The sequence below is a fragment of the Carettochelys insculpta genome, chromosome 2 (assembly GCF_033958435.1).
Source record: "Carettochelys insculpta isolate YL-2023 chromosome 2, ASM3395843v1, whole genome shotgun sequence".
Lineage (NCBI taxonomy): Eukaryota > Metazoa > Chordata > Testudines > Carettochelyidae > Carettochelys > Carettochelys insculpta.
In genome coordinates, this window is record NC_134138.1 from 121,983,823 (window position 1) to 122,004,502 (window position 20,680).

General features: G+C 44.3%; 1 protein-coding gene across 1 annotated transcript in view; it reads left to right on the top strand.

The window, feature by feature from the left end:
• The window catches only part of CAP2 (cyclase associated actin cytoskeleton regulatory protein 2), a 95,494-nt gene that overhangs the window by 38,512 nt on the left and 36,302 nt on the right, over positions 1–20,680 (top strand). Inside the window, exon 4 of the mRNA XM_074987651.1 lies at positions 1,619–1,696. Coding sequence (XP_074843752.1) covers positions 1,619–1,696 — 78 coding nt within the window. The remainder of the gene's footprint in view (positions 1–1,618; positions 1,697–20,680) is intronic.

Sequence of the window (20,680 nt, forward strand, 5' to 3'; positions counted from 1 at the left end):
CCCCACAGACATGTGCATTCAAAATGCGCGTATCTCACATTTGTGCAAGGGAGGGCTGTGCCGTGGGTGGCAGGAAGACTGCACGGCTGGAAGCTGGCTGGGCAGCGCCCAGCTCATGCATCTGATGAAGCAGGTCTTTGCCATGAAAGCTTGTGCTGCAAAATATCTGTTAGTCTATAAGGTGCCACAGGACTTTTTGTTGTTCTATGGTACTTGTACGTAACGGAGCACATTTTCAAAACTGCTAAGAACTCAGCAGCTCTCATTGACAGCTGTTCAGAGCTGAGTTCTTTCTTAAATCCAACCATTTATTTGGAATCTTAAATGGGAGCTATTGGGTGCCAAATTCTTGTGACCATATGATTTTATGTACAGTAAATTTCCCACATTTGCAAACTTCAGGTTCGCGAATTCAATTATTCACAAGCCTGTGGCTCTAGGGCAGGGAGCACCGGAGGCTGCTCCTTCCCCGGGCTTCCAGCAAGGAGTGCCAGTGGCTGCCCCTTCCCTGGGGCTCCAGAGTGGGAAGTGCCAGCAGCCACTGCCTCACCGGGACCCTGTGCAGGAGCGCCTGCAGCCAGGGGTCCAGGTGGGGAGCGCTGGTGGCTGCAGCTTCCCCAAATTCATGAAATTCAACATTCACAAGGGTTCGCAACACTGAACCCTTGCGAATTTTGAGACCCTCTTGTATATGTACCTGTACAGCAATCTAGCCAGAATTCTACAGTGACCTTTTATAGGACAAAGGTAGTATCAGTGGCTGGAATATGCAACTCCACTTCCTTTTAAACTTCTCACAGCATTCAGGACTCTAGTTTACACATTTAATTGTTACTGATGTGTTGTTTACCTAAACAACAAAGAGTTTTCTTTTTACAAGGAACCCATCCTTGAACTGGATTCTTTATTCGGTCAACAGTCAGTGTAATGAACAGGGCATAAGAAGAGACAACAGATGTTGGTCTGCCTGCAAATGGGAGTACAATGAAACAATGAGACAAGTATTAGTCATCATGATATGCAATGGTTTCAGCACACAAGCAAGCAGCCTAGCTGTCAGTTTTTTGCAGGCTTGATGGCAAAAGGGAGTTATATGGAGGATTTTGAAGTAGGTGATGAAATAGCTTTGTGGATGTTTATGGGAGCACCTTCCAAGCATGAGGGACTATGCAGGAAAAAGCACAGATATCCTTATATGACATGTGTTTATGACCTATTACCTTCTTCACTTGTATTGCAGCTGAATGAGAATCAGATGGTACATTGTAGCCAATGTCGAGTTTTCTGCTTGTTGGTGCATGTTCAGAACACAGAGGACCTATTGCTATCTGTAGTCTAGTGTCTCCTGGAAAGTGCTTAACTCCTACCTCAATTGTTCTTGTATGATCTTCCTGTACTGCTACAGGGAGCTAGAGTAGAAGTAGAAAGAGAGAATTAACCTATAACACTTGACTTGGAGCTACTAACTAGCACAATGAAATCAGAGGTGTGGGGGCAGTAGGTTATGAAGAAGGCACAGAATAATTGTGGATTCTAAAGAGGTGATGTTAATGTTACTATTCACTATTATTTTCCTTCCAATATTAAAGTTTTATTTGTTTTCCTTCTCTTCTTGTAGGCAGAAATGGTACGTGCTGCTTTCCAAGCACAGAGAGCCTTCCTGTTGTTAGTGTCTCAATATCAAGAACCTCCAGAGGTAAGGCAATCCATATACCATTTGAAGAGACAACATACTCGGTGCGTGTGTGTGTGCGTAAATGGTAGCACTCAGCCTCTGTTGCATTCACTGCCCTATTTAGGGGATGGTTTGATATAACGCTGCACTGACGTGGGTTTGGGATGGGTGCAGTACAAGTAGGAAAGCTAGAACTGTGTCGTGGCTCCTTGCAAATGAGTGCCGATATGACCACACTATCATTTATCCTGTTTGCCACCCATATTATAGAACACGTTTTTGCAGCCCCTTCACCTGTAAAGGAATACACCTTAGTAATCAGAAGCCCTGTTGTACAGGGATCAAAAACCTCCAAAATGCCATGAAACAGCTTTTCTATGCCAAAAAATGCTGCTATACTAAAGGGACCTTCTGTGGGGTGGAAGTGAATGCTGTGTATCTTACTGGGAAACAGGAAATCTCCTGTTTCCCATGCAGTAAAACTCCCATTTCTAACCTGGCAGGGACACTAGATAAGACTTGAAAGTCACATCAATATTCATGTATAGAACATGGGAAAGGCCATGTTGAGTCAGACCACCTAGTTCAATGTTCTGTCTTCCAATGCCAGGCCTCCATAGGGAATAGACAGAATAGGTAATCTTCAGGCGATGCATTCCCAGTCACCCATTTCCACCCTTGAGAAAAAAGAATCTGGGGCACCATTCCTGGCCATTCTGGCTAATAGCTATTGATGGACCTAACCTCCATAAATGTACCTAGTTCTTTTTTAAAGCCTGTTAAATTACTGGCTTTCACAGTGTCTTCTGGCAGATTATTGTTGACCCAGGGGTGACTTGTGCTCTGTGTGAGGCTCAGGTTACACTAATTTTGGAAGGAAGACTCTGCATTTTATGGGGGAAAGGAGGAAACATATCGCTGTCAGTATCTCTTTTCTTGCCCTTCTTTTTACCAATTCTCATACATCTTTTTTGAGATGGGATGACCAGAACTCTACTTAGTATTCAAGATATAGATGTAACATGCACTCAAATAGTGCCATTATGATACTTTCCATCTTGTTACCTCTTTCTTCCCAAATGAGTCTTAAAATCCTGTTTAGCCGTTTTTCCTTCTGCAGCATATTGAGCAGATGTTTTCAAAGAAACATGCCAAGATCTCTTTCTTGATTGGTTCAGCTAATGTAGAACCCTCCTCCCTCAGTTTCCGTGTGTAGATGGGATTATGTTTTCCAATGTACATTACTTTGCATTTGTTAGCATTCAATTTCATTACCATTTTATCACCCAGTTTTGTGAGATCTTTTCTAATTCTTCACAGTCCGCTTTGGACCGATATCTATTTTCAGTCATTTTTGTATAGTTCAACTTTCCACAGCACCGTATACCCTCTTTTCCCAGATCATTGATGAATAAGCTCCAGTACAGGTCCTTGGGGATCCTGCTGTTTACCTCTCTCTGGTGTGAAAACTGATACTTTATTCTTCCCCTTTGTTTCCTATGATTCAACCTCACCTGTTCTCATGATGGTTTGCTTAAGAGTAGTGCTTGTTTTGTGGCCTTACATGTGGGCACCGGCACCTCTATTTTTCACAGACAAAGCACTGGATGTAAATGGGGCCAGGATTCACTGTTGGAGCCTTAAAATTCCTCTTCTGCTCTTGGGCTGTAGTATCTCTTCCTCAGAGGAAGACAACGTAATCCAATGAAATTCAGCACAGAGGCCAGCTCCCAGCCACAGGGCTGCAGGGTCCCTCCTCCCCACAGCCAAGGGGCCCAAGGCTAGGGCAGCCAGCAGAGCTCCATGCCCCAGCAGGCTCCCAGGCGTTTTTGTTTTTGTTTTTGTCTTTTAAACACAAAAGTACTGCGTAAGATATTTTGGTGATAACCTTGTGAAAGGCTTTCTGAAGGTTCAGATATGCTGTATCACAGGGGCACCCTTGTCCACATGTTTGTCTTCTCAAAGAATTAATAAGTTGCTGAGGCATGACTTCCCTTCACGAAAACTGTGTTTGCTCTTCCCAAATGTATCTTATTTATCTAAGATGAATCAGAGCAGCCTCCCCAGTCCCTGTGCTTTCAGGGGCACTGCAGCAGCTGCCCCAACTGTTCTATTGATGGGAGGGACCAAGGGATTATGGAGCCAGGTGCAGCAGCAGCAGAGGTCACCATCCCACTTACAACATAGGCAGTTAGAGCTGGAGCAGCCTGCTGGGCCCTGCACCCTCCGAGCCCTGCTGTGTGTGGCTTCTCAGTGGCAGTGGGATGTGGTGCACCCCACTCAGGGAGCTCTGTTTCTGCTGTTTTGGAGAAGAAAGGTAGGGCAAGTCATGAGGGCAGTGGGTGGCTCAGATTACCTGGCCACACCAGCACCCCCCATTTACATGGTGAGTGGGTGGGTGACCCCTACTGTCACAGTGACAGGTCCCAAAATCCCCCAGGCCATGTTGCTTGGGGAGGTGTTAAAGGGTTGGGGTGGGAACAGGAATGGGGTTTGGTGAAGGGGTGGAATGGAAGCAGGGGGAGGAGGGGGAGGAATGCTCCAGACCCCAAACTGGGTGAGTAGTTGCCCCAGGCCCTGCACCCACCTCAGGGTGGCCCTGGTCCACCTGTTATAAAGGTGAGCATCACTGGAAAGTTAAAAATATTGTAAGTATTGAAAAACCAGTACCCTTTTTTTTTTCTGATCACTTTTGAGTGAAACCAACCCCAGTGTATTTGTTGCTTTAATATCAAAAGCATTAGATAGCACTGCTGTTCTAAACATTTGTTTTGCTGTTCATTCATAAAAAGGATATTGCTGTTCATTCTGACTTTTTTTCAGACCCAGTTATTAGCATAACATTACACTCAGCTGTTCAGGTCTGCCCAGAGACCACTGCTGATGGCTACTTATTCAGTGCAACAAGTAGTTTCAGCAGCTGCAGCTTGAGTAGTATTTTCTGTTGCAGAGCATGCAGTTACTTGCACATTTCCATCTTTTCACATCTACAAACTAGTGGGGGGGGAAACTATTACTGATTTCACACAGATTAACAGATTTGCAGTTGGTTGGTTGTTTGTTTTTTTTCCTGCACCACATATGAAAACTGATGGGCATAGAATAGCCCAGAAGAGGGAAGGGGACACACTCTCTCGGTGTGATGTCATCTGGGTCTGCTTATTTATAGCCTATAATTACAAAGTCAGTGTGGAATCCAAACAGGAAAGCTAATCATCAGTGTATCAGAATGCACAGGGCAGAGAAAAGCAAATTAAGATAACAGCATATCTCTAAATGCAAGAGAAAAGCAAGTCATTCTGTCATTCAGCTGTCTAGACTGCTTGCTTTAGTAATGTAAAGCTGTGAACGAGCCACTGAGTTGCAATTATGGCAGAGTAGCTTTGTAGATATTCAGAGACAGCCGTGTGGAGACTGAGAGGATTTACGGACTTCCTGTCATGTTGGGAGGTCGCACATGACGACTTTTCAAGGGGGAAAAAAAAAAGTGTGTGTGTGTTCGGGGCGGGGGGGGGACGAACAAAAAAATAACTCTCCTGTCTTTGCTTCAAAAAGCTAATGAGCTAGGGTAATCAACATTAAAAAGATGACTGTTGTGGTGATAATATAATAACTGAGAGTCAGAAAATAGAAATGCATCTTGTAGAGAGAGCAGGGATTTTTTTTTTCTTCTTTTAGACAAGTGCTGAGATCATTAATTTAGTTTTTTAATATGTGTAGTCATTGACTTACTATCAAATGCTGTTTTAATAATTAAACTCATTTTGTTTGGATTTATTCAGATTTGTGATTAACTTCTACATTTTTTTCACTCAGAGCTTGTTGTGATGTTCAGTCTTTATTATCTGTATATGTGAATATAGCTGTTCCAGCTGGCATACCAATCCTGCATCAACTGCAATAAATTACTTAGCAGAGTGCATGTTCTGTTACTTTTTATGGTCATGTTCTATATTTGTAGGTGCAGTGGAAAAGATCACATGACAAAACTTTCATTTGATATTAATGTTTTGTCCCAGCTAGTGGCTGCTGGATACAAACTAATTCTCCAATCATTATCTTCATCTGCGTATTGGAAGTGTCTTTTCTGATGCTACATTTTAAAATGTTAAAAATTGTAAACCTGTCTATTATAAATTATTTATATATGGTAATGGAGGGGGTGAAAAGAGAGTTCAAAGTGTGTTATGTTCTGTGAGAAATTATTTTAAAAGCATTTTGAGTACTTTGATTTCTATGCTTTTTGAGATGTACAAAAGATTAAGATAACACAACGTGAAACTATTTTAACTGATTTTCCTGTTCCATGTATTCTAATCCAAATCTATTCCAAATATGCTATTTGAAATCTAATACTGAGTTAACAGATTCTTATTCTGTGGGCATACTTGTTTTAAAAGTTATTTTTCCCTGAATAATTTTTAACATAATCAAAAAATGCATTCTCATTCCAGAATAGTACCAATGTCATAGCAGTAAATCTTCTATAAATTATAAATTTTATGGCACTGCTTCTTCAGTAACTTTCTTTTCACTTCAGGATTTTGAATGTCTCACACAACTGCTTTGTCAGTTTGATCTTCTGTTTGAACCATTGTTCCCACACAGGGGAGCATTAAATAAGTTGTGTTTCCCTGTGAATTATTATAAATATAAAGGGCTTGTCTACACTAGCCCCCTCCTTGGAAGGGGGCATGTAAACGAGCCCGAGCAGAGAATAACAATGAGGTGCTGCGCTGCATATGCAGCAACTCATTAGGCTAATTCTTGTTGCGGGAATTTCAAAATTGCAAACTTCGTAGCACCGGCAAGCTGTGTAGCCATGGGCACTTCGAAGTACCCACGCAACTTTGTAGTGCCCTTACTGCTAAAACGTGTTGGGAGTAAGAGCACTTTGAAGTTGTGTGGGTACTCCCGACTGCCCGCGGCTACACAGCTTGCTGGTGCTTCGAAGTTTGCAACTTTGAAATTCCCGTGGCAAGAATTAGCCTAATGAGGCGCTGCATGTGCAGCGCAGCACCTCATTGTTATTCTCCGCTCAGGCTTGTTTACATGCCCCCTTCCACGGAGGGGGCTAGTGTAGGAAAGTCCAAACAGTGTCATCTTTGGATCTGTGTCAGGTACATTGCTGTAGAAAGTGCTGCACTGAGATTTTGCAGCCCAGTTTATCAGGGACCTCTTATTAAGTTAATTTCTCAAATATGTTGTGGGAGGTGGGCATTTTTTCATGATGCACTGATGCACATCTTGTCATTAAGTCCATTCATTTTAATAACAACACAGAACTTCTGAGATAAAGCCCCTTACATTTAAAAACTTAGTGTCCACACAAATATGCTCAGTTAGAAATGTAAGAAATTGGTCAGGAGAGATTATCACAGCCTATTTTGAGGGCAGATGCAGTTCAGACTATAAATCGTGCTAGAATATAATTATACATGTGCACACACACACAGTCCTGATTGAATTCATGTGTCTGTCAGTCCCCAGCTGGTCTGATATTAACTTTCCGTAGTAGACAAACATTCATTTTTAAAATATTTTGCCTTTAATTTGTAGGTACTGTTACCAGTTTGGGGTTGGAGGATAGAAAAAAAATGAATCACAATAAACTGTACTCAAAGCCTCATAAAAATTAGGGAGTAGAATTGTAGGAGCAAATCCCTTTATTTAGGCATGATTTCTATTAAAGTCCATGGGAGTTTGTCTGAGTTTAGACTGAGTAAATATGTCAAAATTTAGTCTAGAAATTAGAGATGAATATTTTCATCCAGCTAGTTACTCTGAGTTCAAGATTGTTCACAGGATTATTCTTATGACTTTTTCTAGTCTATTTTGTTCAGATTGGAAAGAAGTAGAACACCATTTGGGTCAAAGCTAGCATCTTGAAATGATCAAACCCATACAGTGGTACAAATTCAAGTCTACTGAAGAAATCCATCTCCCAACTACATAGGTCCTATTCTCTTGGACACTCACCCAGCATTCTCTAAATGGCTCCAAATTGGTAATTGGCTCCAAATATCCACCAATTTCTCTGTGAGATGTATTTTCAAGTCTATGCAGTGTCAGCAGGATGGAAAAAACCCCTCAGAAGACCTAAAACATAATGGCTGGGTGGTATCGACAGAAACCTGTTGCTCATATGCATCTAACCAACTAGATCTGGCTCAGGACAGAACATAATGGAGGAATATACATTATTTGGAGGCCTCGTGCAATGCGCAAAACAGCAGCATAAGAGCAAACCTATTTTTGAATGACCCCAGTGACAGGGCTGACATCGTATCTACTAGGAGGTTAAGCCATATTCCAGTAGGAAATTTTTAATATATATGTAGAATTTCTCTTTGGTAATTGTTATTCTGTTGCTGGTTACTCCTAAATGTACCACTGATGGACTACTTATTTTCTAAATGCATTCCTCCCTCTTCAGTTATTACAGAGCCAAACTAAACATTTTGAATCAAGATTTGCTATCATTTTACTCATTTGGTTGAGTTCAGAAAGGCTGCATCTTTGTAACTAAAAGCAGAGTTTGCTGCAGTTATTTTTATTTCTTTCTTAAATCTGTATAGGCCCTCAGGGCACAGTCTTGTAAAAAATATGGAGGTTGAAGTGGATGAGATCTGAGAGCACTGAGCCCCTAATAGGAGACACTCACCATCGTTAGACCCCTATTTTTCCCCCAGTCCTGAATTCTTTCCCAACGGTCAGCATGTTTCGGGTATAAATAAGCTTAAAACTGTGTGATGCCTGGGGTCTCAGTAATGCCATTTAGAGAGGGGCCAGAGGCAGTGTACACGTCTCAGCTCTTTCATGTGATGCCTTCATATGTTCACCCCCAAATTGCATAGGCTTTTTTTTTTTTGGTGGGGCGGGGGGACAGTATTGCAGACTTATACCCAGTTGCTCACTACCACCCTTAGCTGTTTTTGGTAAATAATGTTGCCAAACAGCTACCTGCCATTGGTTGCATATTTTCATTTTCTTCCCCCTCAATGCGTTTTACCACTTCAAACTAATTTATTTTCTGCCCATCTAGCAAAATTCTCTAGATCCCTTTTGTATGTTTTCTCTTTCCTAACTGGCATCTGCAGACCCTCCCAAATTAATCTTCTGCATCTTGAGGATCTGAGGTGTTTTGGGAGACAGCCCTCCTTTGAAGGCTGCACGCTTAGCCTCAGGAAGGCATAATGCCACCTGGAACTCCAGGGGTTACAGAACTGTGGTCGTTGTGCAACCATTGAGGAAGTCCACTCTCTGTAGGCTACCAACTCCCCTGGCTTATGCAGAAGAGGGGTGTGGCTATGCTCCTGCTTCTTCCCCCTCTTTTGAGGGGCAGACACTACGAACAGCACTACCCTCTCACGGACTTCACGCTTCTCAGTGTAAGCGCTGCTGTCATGTATGCATAAAGTGGCCAGACCCAAGTAAGAGGGAGGTGCTTTCCACCTTTGACCCCCTAGCACATTCATGCAAGGGCTGTGTAACATCTTATGGGTTTAATGGATATGCTATTCATTGCCTCTTGAGGGTCATGAATGAAATAAATGCTTCTGGACCCAGTATTAATAGTTCCTATAGCACCTTACTGGACACCTGCCTGAAACATTTCCTTTTAGCATTACTCTCTCTGACCTCCTTCAGACAGTTTTCAATCCCAGCAGCAGTGCTCAGACTCAAGCCCTTGAGCCATATAAGCTTCCACTAAGCCATTTTGATGTCAGCATTCTTGTAAGAGTCCCTAATCCACCTAGGGACTGTTCTTTATTTCTGCACAACCAAAACTGTTAGCTAACTCCTTTGGCCATCCTGTCCACCCACGTCAGCTTGCGAACAGGGCGGTTGCAAACAGGAGGGAGTTTTGAGAGGGGCTCTCCTGGTGAAGGAGGGGCAATTTCCACACCTTGAGGTAAGCGGCTGTCTGGAGTGTGTGGATGTTTTGTGCTTGGGGGTTCTGGGCTTGTCTGTCTGTCTGTCTGGAGGTGTTTGAGTGCTGAGGTGTGTGTGGTTGGTTGGTTGGTTGGTTGCAAGGCCATGTGCTCAGAGTGGCAATTGGAAGCTGTGAGTCATAGTTGGGAGTGAAATCTAAAACTCTCTGCTCATTGGTCGAGCTGTAGCCAAAGGGCGAGGCTATCAGGAAGGCCAGAGCTTTATAAACCCTGCTGGATAGCAATCAGAGAGCTTGCGAACAGGAGGGAGTTTTGAGAGGGGGGAGGTTAGAGGGTGTCATTTCCTTCTGACGTATAACATATATTGCAAGCCCTTAAATACAAACCCCATTTATATTCAGATTATTCTATAGAGAAAATGCAGGCAGAAGCCCAGCAGCAGAGTGGGGGCTATCCTGTTTATTGCATAGAGTGTAGCATGTACGACTACCTGCCCTGCCTGTGGGTGGGTGGCGTATGTGTGTGCTCATTGCAAAGAGCACCTGACCCTCAGAGACTGAGTTTGGGCTTTGGAGGCCAGGGTGGCTGAACTAGAGGAGCTCAGGGAGGCAGGTATGTGAATGAGGCTTTCTGGGACCCTGTAGTACTGTCCCACCTCCAGTCTGAGAACCCCAGTTCTCTTAAGGAGGATGAAAGGCTCAGGGGAAGAGAGCAGCCATTGGAAGCTCAGGGAAACCATCCCATAGTTGGGACCCTCCTCCCAAAGGATGGTACAGTATCCTCTCACACTGAAGATACCTCTCTGGGGGAGAGAACACCAGTTGTTAGGAAAAGGCAGGTGTTAGTCGTGGGTAATTTGATTGTTGGAAACATAGATAGCTGGGTTTGTGATGACCGGGAGAACCTTATGGTGACTTGCCTGCCTGGTACGAAGGTTGCGGACCTCTCGAGGCATCTAGATGGACTAATGTGTAGTGCTGGGGAGGAACTGGTGGTCATGGTACATGTTGGTACCAATGACATAGGAAAGGGTAGGAGAGGTGTCCTGAAGGCCAAATTTAGGTTGCTAGGAAAAAGACTGAAATCCAGGACCTCTAAGGTGGCATTCTCGGAAATGCTTCCAGTTCCATGCACAGGGCCAGGTAAGCAGGCAGAACTTCAGAGTCTCAATGCATGGATGAGACGATGGTGTAGGGAGGAGGGGTTTAGATTTGTTAGGAACTGGGGGCACGTTTGGTAGAGGGGGAGCCTATAAAGGAAGGATGGGCTCCACCTAAATCAAAGGGGATCCAGATTGCTGGTACTAAACATTAAAAAGGTCGTAGAGCAGTTTTTAAACTAAGACATGGGGGAAAGCCAATTTGGTGTAGAGGAGCACGTGGATCAGACAGAAACTCCTCTTAGAGGAGAATCCGTTGATAGAGATGCTCTAGGCTTTAGTGAAAAAAGAGAGGAGGGGAGATATCAAACAATTGGCTGGATCAGACAATCACGTATAAAAGAATCTAATACATCTGGCATGGGAAGACAAATAAGCAGAGGCAAACCTTTAAAATGCTTCTACACAAATGCTAAAAGTCTGCTTAATAAGATGGGTGAACTAGAGTACCTTGTATTAAAGGAGGAAATTGACATAATAGGCATCATGGAAACCTGGTGGAATGAAGACAATGCACGGGACACAGTCATACCAGGATATAAAATATATCGGAAGAATAGAATGGGCCATGTGGGTGGCAGAGTGGCACTGTATGTGAAAGATAATGTAGAATCAAATGAAATAAGAATTTTAAATGAATCAGAATGTTCCCTAGAATCACTATGGATCGTAATTCCAAGCTCTACTAAGAATATAGCAGTAGGGATATATTATCAACCACCTGATCAGGACAGTGATAGTGATGTTGAAATGCTAAGGGAGATTAGAGAGGCTACCAAAATAAAACACTCAGTAGTAATGGGGGATTTTAGTTATCCCTATGTTGACGAGATGCAGAAATAAGATTTCTTGATGCCTCTAAGGACTGCTTCTTGGAGCAGCTGATATGGGAACCTGCAAGGGGAGGGGCAATTCTCTGTTTAGTACTGAGTGGAGCACAGGATCTGGTCCACGAGGTCACTATTTCAGGACCGCTTGGGAACAGTGATCATAATGTAATAACATTTAATATTCCTGTGGTGGGAAGAACACCTCAGCAGTCCAACACGCCGGCATTTAATTTCAAAAGGGGGAATTATGCAAAAATGAAGAGGTTGGTTAAACAGAAATTAAAAGCCCGAGTGACTAGAACAAAAACCCTGCAAGCTGCATGGAAGCTTGTCAAAGACACTATCATAAAGGCCCAACTTAAATGTATACCCCAAATAAAAAACAGACTAAGAGACCGAAAAACGAGCCACCACGGGTTAACACCCATGTAAAACAAGCAGTCCTAGAGGAGCTTGGGTGAGTGTGGGATTTGGGGGGCTGTGTGGTGAGCTGGTGGGTGAATGTCTGTCTGTGCAGCTATGTTACTTTGCAGAGAAGGGCAGTTTGATCAGCTGCCTGTGTGCCTGAGCTTGTGCTGTGCAGAGAGGAGCAGTTTGTAAAGTGTGAACTGGGGGAGTTCCCTGCCAGGTGAGCCTTCAAGGACTGATTAGACTGGAGGCAAGGCTTTGAGCCAGGCCTCACCAGCTAGCAGCTCTCTCTATAAGAAGGGAGCTTTCAGCGAACACTGTGAGCAACGAACAAGGGGCAGCAGCTAACAGGGAAGGGAGTTTGCCGAGGGAGGAGCCCCATGTTTGTTGTCATTTTCAGGTATGGTGTTCCACCTGTGCCCTGCAAGGCAGCACTATCAGGAAGAGGAGTCTCTGAACAAAAGAGCCTGAAGAGCGGTGGCGGAGTGTGGACCTGGGGGGAGGGGGCCAGTGCAGTGAGGAGGGCAGATATGGGAGCAGATGGGGGTAGTGGGTTGGGGAGGGTCCTATGATGATGGTAGCTCGGGGGAGGGGGGCAAAAGGTGGGGAGGAGGGTCCCGGGGATATGAGATCATTGCTCCACAGGGAGCTATGGTGACTCGTGGTGACAGGGAGGTATGAAGTAGCGAGATCCTTAACCACATTCTCCACACCCCACTGCCTTGTGGGTTATCCTGGGAAGGAGCAAGGCTAAGGGAGTAAACCCTGACAGAAAATCCGGCATGGAGTCCGAAGGCGGTTCGGTGTCAACTTCTGGCACTGTCCTGGCAACTCCTGCAGCTGAGCTGGTACTAGGCGTGGAGGTTATCCTCTCCTTTGGACTATATCAGTAAAGCCAAGAGGGGGACACTGGTATCTGGGCAGCCCAGAGTCTCCATAATAAGTGCCCAGGCTCGCGCCCGGAGAGGTACTCCGGCATCGCTGAACAGTGTTGCATCAACGCGGGAGGCAACAGATACTGGTTATAAGCTCTTGCTCGATTGGCGTAGAGAACGAGCGCCAGGTGTTGCCCTCGACAGTGGGAGAGATCCTCGCATCTCCCTGGACAGTCACTGCCTGCCTCAAGCTGGGCACTCAACAGGGTACTGTCCCGCCACAGTTCACCTGCCTCTCTGGGTGCATGAGGCTTAAGGTTCCTGAACCTGACAAGTGACTGAAATTTGGGCACCAGGCAAACCACTAAGAAAATCAACAAGAAATGAGAAACATCAACAATTTAAGCTTGCTTGCTGGAATGTGCGGACCATGCTGACCGGCTTGACTGAAGATCTTCAGGCCATCAGTGACACCCGAAAGACAGCTGTCATCAACGAGGAACTGAAGAAGCTCCGAGTTGATATCGCTGCACTGCAAGAGACGCGACTTGCAGATTCGGGATCTCTAAAGGAAAAGGACTACACCTTTTTCTGGCAGGGTAAAGCCCAAGAAGAACCCAGAGAGCATGGTGTTGGCTTTGCTGTCAGAAACACCCTCCGACAAATGGTGGAATTAGTCATGGGCGGATCAGAAAGACTTCTTCGATCACGCTTCAAACTTGCACCGGTCCCGTCCACCTGATCGGCACTTATGCTCCAACCCTGTACGCCACACCAGAAGTAAGACAAGTTCTATGACGTGCTTAGTGCTGCGGTAGCACAAATACCTGCTCCTGAACAACTGTACATCTTGGGTGACTTCAATGCAAGAGTTGGAGCTGATTTGGGCCTCATGGCCTTCCTGCTTAGGACATTTCGGTGTGGGAAAAATGAATGACAATGGACAGCGTCTCCTTGAACTGTGCACGTACCACAATCTGTGCATCACAAACACATTCTTCCAAACGAAGCCACAGCACAGAGTGTCGTGGACACACCCACGCTCGAAGCACTGGCATCAACTAGACGTGGTCATCACTAGGCGTAATAACCTCAAAAACGTCCTTCTGACACGCAGCTATTGTAGTGCTGACTGTAATACAGATCACTCACTAGTTTGCTCCAAGCTCAAGCTGAGACCCAAGAAGCTGTACCGCTCTAAACCTGCTGGAAGGCCCCGCATTGACGCCAGAAAGACGGCAAATCAGAGAAAGCTGAAAAGTTCAGAGAGACCCTCCAGGAAAATCTGCGCAGCGGCCCTGGGGGCATCGATGCAACATCCAAATGGCAACGTCTGAGGGATACAGTTTACAACATGGCCTTGTCGGTGTTTGGAAGAAGAGCTAGAAACACAAACGACTGGTTCGAAGCTAATTCCGATGAGATGATTCCAGTCATTGAACAGAAGCGCTCTGCACTCCTGGAGTACAAACACTCACCGAGCCAGAGTACCCAGCAAGCACTTAGAGTGGCCAGAAGAACAGTACAGCAGACAGCCAGGTGCTGTGCCAACAACCACTGGCTCCAGCTATGCAGCAGCAGCCAGACCTGTGCTGACTTTGGTAATCTCAGAGGAATGTACGAGGGTATGAAGAAAGCATTAGGACCCACCCAGAACAAGATGGCACCTCTGAAATCCAAATCTGGTGAAGTCATCGCTGACAAAGCCAAACAGACAGAGCGCTGGGTTGAGCACTACTCCGAGCTGTACTCACGCGAGAACGTTGTGGTTGACTCAGCCCTCGATGCCGTCGAGCTCCTACCAGTAATGGACGAACTGGATCAAGAACCGACTGTGGATGAACTGAAGAGAGCCATCAACAGCATTGCAGCAGGAAAGGCCCCTGGCCAGGATGGTATACCACCAGAGGTAATCAAGTGTGCTGCAGACACACTCCTGGCACCCCTACGTGAGCTACTGTGCCTGTGCTGGAAAGAGGGTGAGCTTCCACAGGATATGCGCGAAGCTAACATTGTAACGTTGTATAAGAACAAAGGAGACAGAAGCGACTGCAACAACTACCGTGGAATCTCCCTCCTAAGCGTCACTGGTAAACTGTTCACTCACGTCATCCTTGGCAGACTCCAGAAGATTGCTGAGAGGGTGTACCCCGAATCGCAGTGCAGATTCCGTGCAGAGAGGTCTACCGTTAACATGGTCTTCTCTCTAAGGCAGCTGCAGGAGAAGTGCAGGGAGCAGAGGAAGCCACTTTACATAGCCTTCATTGACCTGACCAAGGCCTTTGACTTGGTCAGCAGGGATGGTCTGTTCAAACTGCTCCACAAGATAGGCTGTCCTCCACGGTTACTCAAGATGATCCAGTCGTTCCACGAAGACATGAGAGGAACCATTCAACATGATGGCGCATTTTCGGACGCTTTCAGAATCAGGAGCGGTGTCAAACAAGGATGCGTGCTTGCTCCGACATTGTTCAGGATCTTCTTCACGCTCCTCCTGAACATGCCTTTGGATCTTCAACAGAGGGCATCTTGCTGCACACAAGATCTGATGGGAAACTGTTTAATCTTGCAAGACTGAAAGCCAAATCTAAGGTGCGGGCAGTCCTCATCAGAGACATGCTGTTCGCAGATGACGCTGCTGTAGTGTCTCACACAGAAGACCAGCTTCAAAAACTGCTGGATCAGTTCTCCAAAGTGTGCAAGGACTTTGGGCTTACCATCAGCCTAAAGAAGACAAACGTACTCAGTCAGGATGTTGCTGAATCCCCATCAATCAGTATTGACAACTATACGTTAGAGGTCGTCCACGAGTTCGTTTACCTCGGGTCCACCATCACTGACACCCTGTCGTTGGACACTGAGCTAAATAGGAGGATCGGAAAAGCAGCCACAACTCTGTCCAGACTCAGCAAGAGAGTGTGGAATAACAACAAGCTGTACACTCACACCAAAATGCAAGTCTACAGAGCCTGCATCCTCAGCACCCTCCTTTATGGCAGTTAGACTTGGACCCTGTATGCCCGCCAGGAAAAGAGGCTGAACATCTTCCACTTGCGCTGCCTCAGGCGCATCCTTGGAATATCATGGAAGGACAGAGTGACCAACACCGCCATCCTCGAGCAAGCTGGAATCCCAACCATGCACACCCTCCTCAGGCAGCGTTGGCTCCGCTGGCTTGGCCACGTCCACAGGATGAATGATGGAAGGATTCCAAAAGACATCCTGTGTGGTGAGCTAGCCTCTGGCAAAAGACCTCCCGGACGCCCCTAGCTGCGCTACAAAGATGTCTGCAAGAGAGTCCTCAGAGAGGTAGACATCGAGCTGGACAACTGGGAAGAACTAGCAGATGACCACAGCAGATGGAGGCAGGGGTTACACAAGGGCCTTCAGAAGGGCGAGATGAAGATCAGACAGCTAGCAGAGGAGAAGCGAGTGCACAGAAAGCACAATAAGGACTTGCCAGACACCGACCACATCTGCAAGAGATGCAGCAAGGACTGTCACTCTCGTGTGGGTCTTCATAGTCACAGTAGACGCTGTAAATGAAGCCCTCAATTGAAACTATAAAGGGCGCTATCCATAGTCTATGCAGACTGAAGGATGCCTACTAAAACAAGTGAGGGATAAAAAGGCATCTTTCAAAAAGTGGAAGGCAAATCCTAGTGGTAAATAGAAAGGAGCATAAACACTACCAAATGAAGTGTAAAACTGTAATAAGGGAAGCAAAAAAAGATTTTGAGGAACAGCTAGCCAAAAGCTCAAAAAGTAATAACAAAATGTTTTTTAAATACATTAGAAGCAGGAAGCCTGCTAAAAAAACAGTGGGTCCCTTAGACGATACAAATACAAAAGGAGCAATCAAGGATGATAAAGCCATTGCAGAGAGACTAAATGATTTCATTGCTTCGGTCTCCACGGCTGAGGATGTTGGGCAGATTCTCAAACCTGCACCGTTTTTTATGGGAAATGAAACTGAGGAACTGTCCTGGATTGAAGTGTCATTAGAGGAGGTTTTGGAACAAATAGATAAACTTAATGTTAACAAATCATCAGGACCAGATGTCGTTCATACAAGGGTTCTGAAAGAACTCAAATGGGAATTGCAGAACTATTAACGCTAGTTTGTAACCTGTCCTTTGGATCAGCTTCCTTACCTAATGACTGGAAGATAGCTCAAGTGACACCAATATTTAAAAAGGGCTCTAGAGGTGATTCTGGCAATTACAGACCGGTAAGTTTAATATCCGTTGTGGGCAAATTAGTTGAATCAATAGTAAAGAATAAAATTGTCAGGCATGTAGAAGAACATAATTTGATGGGCAAAAGTCAACATGGTTTCTGCTGAGGGAAATCACGTCTTACTAATCCGTTAGAGTTCTTTGAAGGGATTAACAAATATGCAGACAGGGGAGATCCAGTGGATATAATAAACTTAGTTTTCCAGAAAGCCTTTGACAAGGTACCTCATCTTAGGCTGTTATTTAAATTAAGTTGTCATGGGATAAGAGGGAAGGTCCTTTCATGGATTGAGAACTGGTTAAAAGGGAGGAAACAAAGGCTAGGCGTAAAAGGTAAATTTTCCAAATGGAGAGGGGTGACTAGTGGTGTCCGCCAAGGGTCAGTCCTAGGACCAATCCTGTTCAATTTATTCATAAATGATCTGGAGAAGGGGGTGAACAGTGAGGTGGCAGAGTTTGCAGACACTAAACTGTTCAAGATAGTCAAGGCAAAGGCAGACTGTGAAGAACTTCGAAAAGGTCTTATCAAACTCAGTGATTGGGCAACAAGATGTCAAATGAAATTTAATATGGATAAGTGTAAGGTAATGCACATGGGAAAAAATAACCCCCACTATACTTACAATATGATGGGGGCTAATTTAGCTATAACTAATCAGGAAAGAGATCTTGGAGTTACCGTGGACAGTTCCTTGAAAACGTCCACGTACTGTGCAGAGGCTGTCAAAAAAGCCAATAGGATGTTACGTATTACTGAAAAAGGGATAGAAAGTAAGACAAGGAGTATCTTACTGCCCCTGTATAAATCTATGGTATGCCCACATCTTGAATACTCTGTACAGATGTGGTCTCCTCACCTAAAGAAAGATATCCTGGAACTGGAAAAGGTTCAGAAAATGGCAACTAAAACGATTAGGGGCTTGGAACAGGTCCCGTATGAGGAGAGGCTAAAAAGATTGGGACTTTTCAGTTTAGAAAAGAGGAGACATGGGGGGATATGATAGAGGTATATAAAATTGTGACAGGTGTGGAGAGGGTGAATAAGGAGAAGTTATTTACATGTGATCATCATACAAGAACTAGATGACACCAAATGAAATTAATGGGTAGCAGGTTTAAAACTAATAAAAGTGCTTCTTCACTCAGCACATAGTTAACCTGTGGAACTCCTTGCCAGAGGAGACTGTGAAGGCTAGGACTATAACAGAATTTAAGAAAGAGCTAGATAAATTCATGGAGGTTAGGTCCATAAAAGGCTATTAGCCAAGGGTAGGAATGGTGTCCCTGGCCTCTGATTGTCAGAGGATGGAGATGGATGGCAGGATACAAATCACTTGATCGTCGTCTCAGTCTACACCCTCTGGGGCACCTGGCACTGGCCACTGTTGGCAGACAGGCCATTGGGCTGGATGAACCTTTGATCTGATCCAGTATAGCCATTTTTATGTTCTTATTTCCCAATACTTCTGAGCAGCACTCACCCCCACTACATCTTCTGACAGGAGAGACAAGGGGGCGATTGGAAGCTTCTGTAATCACCACTGCTGACAGATTTGCTGTCACTAGTGACTAAGACTGAGGATTTGTCATCATGTTAATGGATTTTAATAGTGACAGCTGTTTAGAGAAGAATTATTGACTAAACACCTATGGAATGACCATGGTGTTAAACTCCATATCAGCTGTCTTTCAAAGCTGGATATAGTTTTGCCAGGAAATAAATAAATAAATAGAAAAGTGTAGCCATTCAAGGGATCCAGATGTTTTCCAACCAGTAAGCCCTGTGGCTCAAAGCTGTTCAGCTGTTTGTTTTGGTTTAATTTAGGTTCAGTTCTGAAAATCATTCCTCAGCCTAACACAAGCATCACCTCAGTTGAGTTCAGATTGGTAATACAATAAAAAAATCATTCCATCACATGGCTGACATTCTTCAGTGTCAAAAACAGAACAATGTTTCATGCCTTCCTTATTCCTAACAAAAGAAGGGTTCAAGTCAAAGAAGTCACTGCATACAATAGAGCTGGGTTTGAGCAATGACTTGAGGGAGTTATTTTAACATACTCCATTGCAGCCTTACATCCACAAGACACTGTTTATTTCAGCAGATCTTGCTGAATATGGCACAGCACCTGGAAACACTTTACTTTATTCATGAGAAGTCCCAGAGCTGCATTGGCTTTCAGGAGTGGGCACCTTGTAGTTACAGCAATACAATCAAATTCAGTAGCCTTATCACACTAATTTAGTTTTGTAATGCAGACTTATATTGAATGGATTAGTTTGTTTTAGGTTAAATTTACTAATAACTGTAAGAGATTCTTGTGTGTAATTACCAATTGTTATAAAGAATGAAGGGTAAAAGAGAAGCTAAGAATTCTCTTTGATATTTTTTCAGTTGAGCTATTCTGCATTTTTTAAATATTTCAATAAAATAGTGTTATAGGAATAAGATTCCTAAGCTTACTTAAACAACTGTGCCATTATACATGACAAACAATTTCATGTAGCACTTCCCGAAGACATGTTGAAGATTTTTCCAGTTAAATTGGCCAGGTTCGTCTCTTTGACTTGACTACTTTTGTACAGTATAGAGATTCACTTGTATGACAATGAATATGAAATCAGCTAAGGAAGACCAGTTTTTTTAGAATCCTGAGCAGAGCAGATCAGCATTGCCTCTGTTATGGAGCCAAATCAGGAGCTCTTACTGGCAGATGTAATGTACTTTTATTAAATATTTTCCACTCATCATATAGTCAGATACACTAGGTATCATTCTTTCAGCAGTACATTTCATTGTTCAGTTGCTGAGGGCAAGGTGAAAGGCCCTTGCCCAGATTGATGAGTATGCACACACATACTTTAGTGAAACTGTATCTACTGACAGGTATACTTGAACCTAGCATCACTGGAGCTTAGTGCAGGAGCCTCTGCGGTTTGAGTTAAAAGCCCACTGGCTCTGAGCTAAGGCTGTAGAGGAAACTCTTTCTTTCTCTCTGTAAGGCTAGGTCTACACTACCTCCCTACCTCGAAGGGAGGACGGTAAGTAGAGCATCGGGAAATTATTAATGAAGTGCTGTAGTGCATATGCAGCACTTCATTAAGCTAATATTCTCCAGCAGCAACTCCAAACATTTACACTTGCTTCGTCAATTTTTTTTTTCAGAAGGCATTTGACAGTATTGATCAGAAAGGGACTTGGGTGGTGTTGGAGTCGTATGGAGCAGGTAGCAGACTGATACGGTTGTTGAAGGATATCAATGACAATGCAGAGGCAGTGGTGAGAACGTTCAGGGAGATGGAAAGTTGATTTAGAACAAGCAGAGGTACAAGACAAGGAGCTCTGATATCACCAAGTATCTTCATCACACATCTAGAGAGAGCGATGGACAAGATCAAGGAAGAGGTAGAAGGGATATCTGTGCATGGAAAAAGAATTAACAACTTGAGGTTCGCAGATGATACGGTTATCATTGAGGAAGATGAGGAGAAGATAGCGAAAATGGTGCGGGTGCTAAATGAGGAAGGGAAGAGGTATGGACCAATTATGAACATTCATAAAACAAAAACAATGGTAATTGGAGATAAGGAAATAGGAAG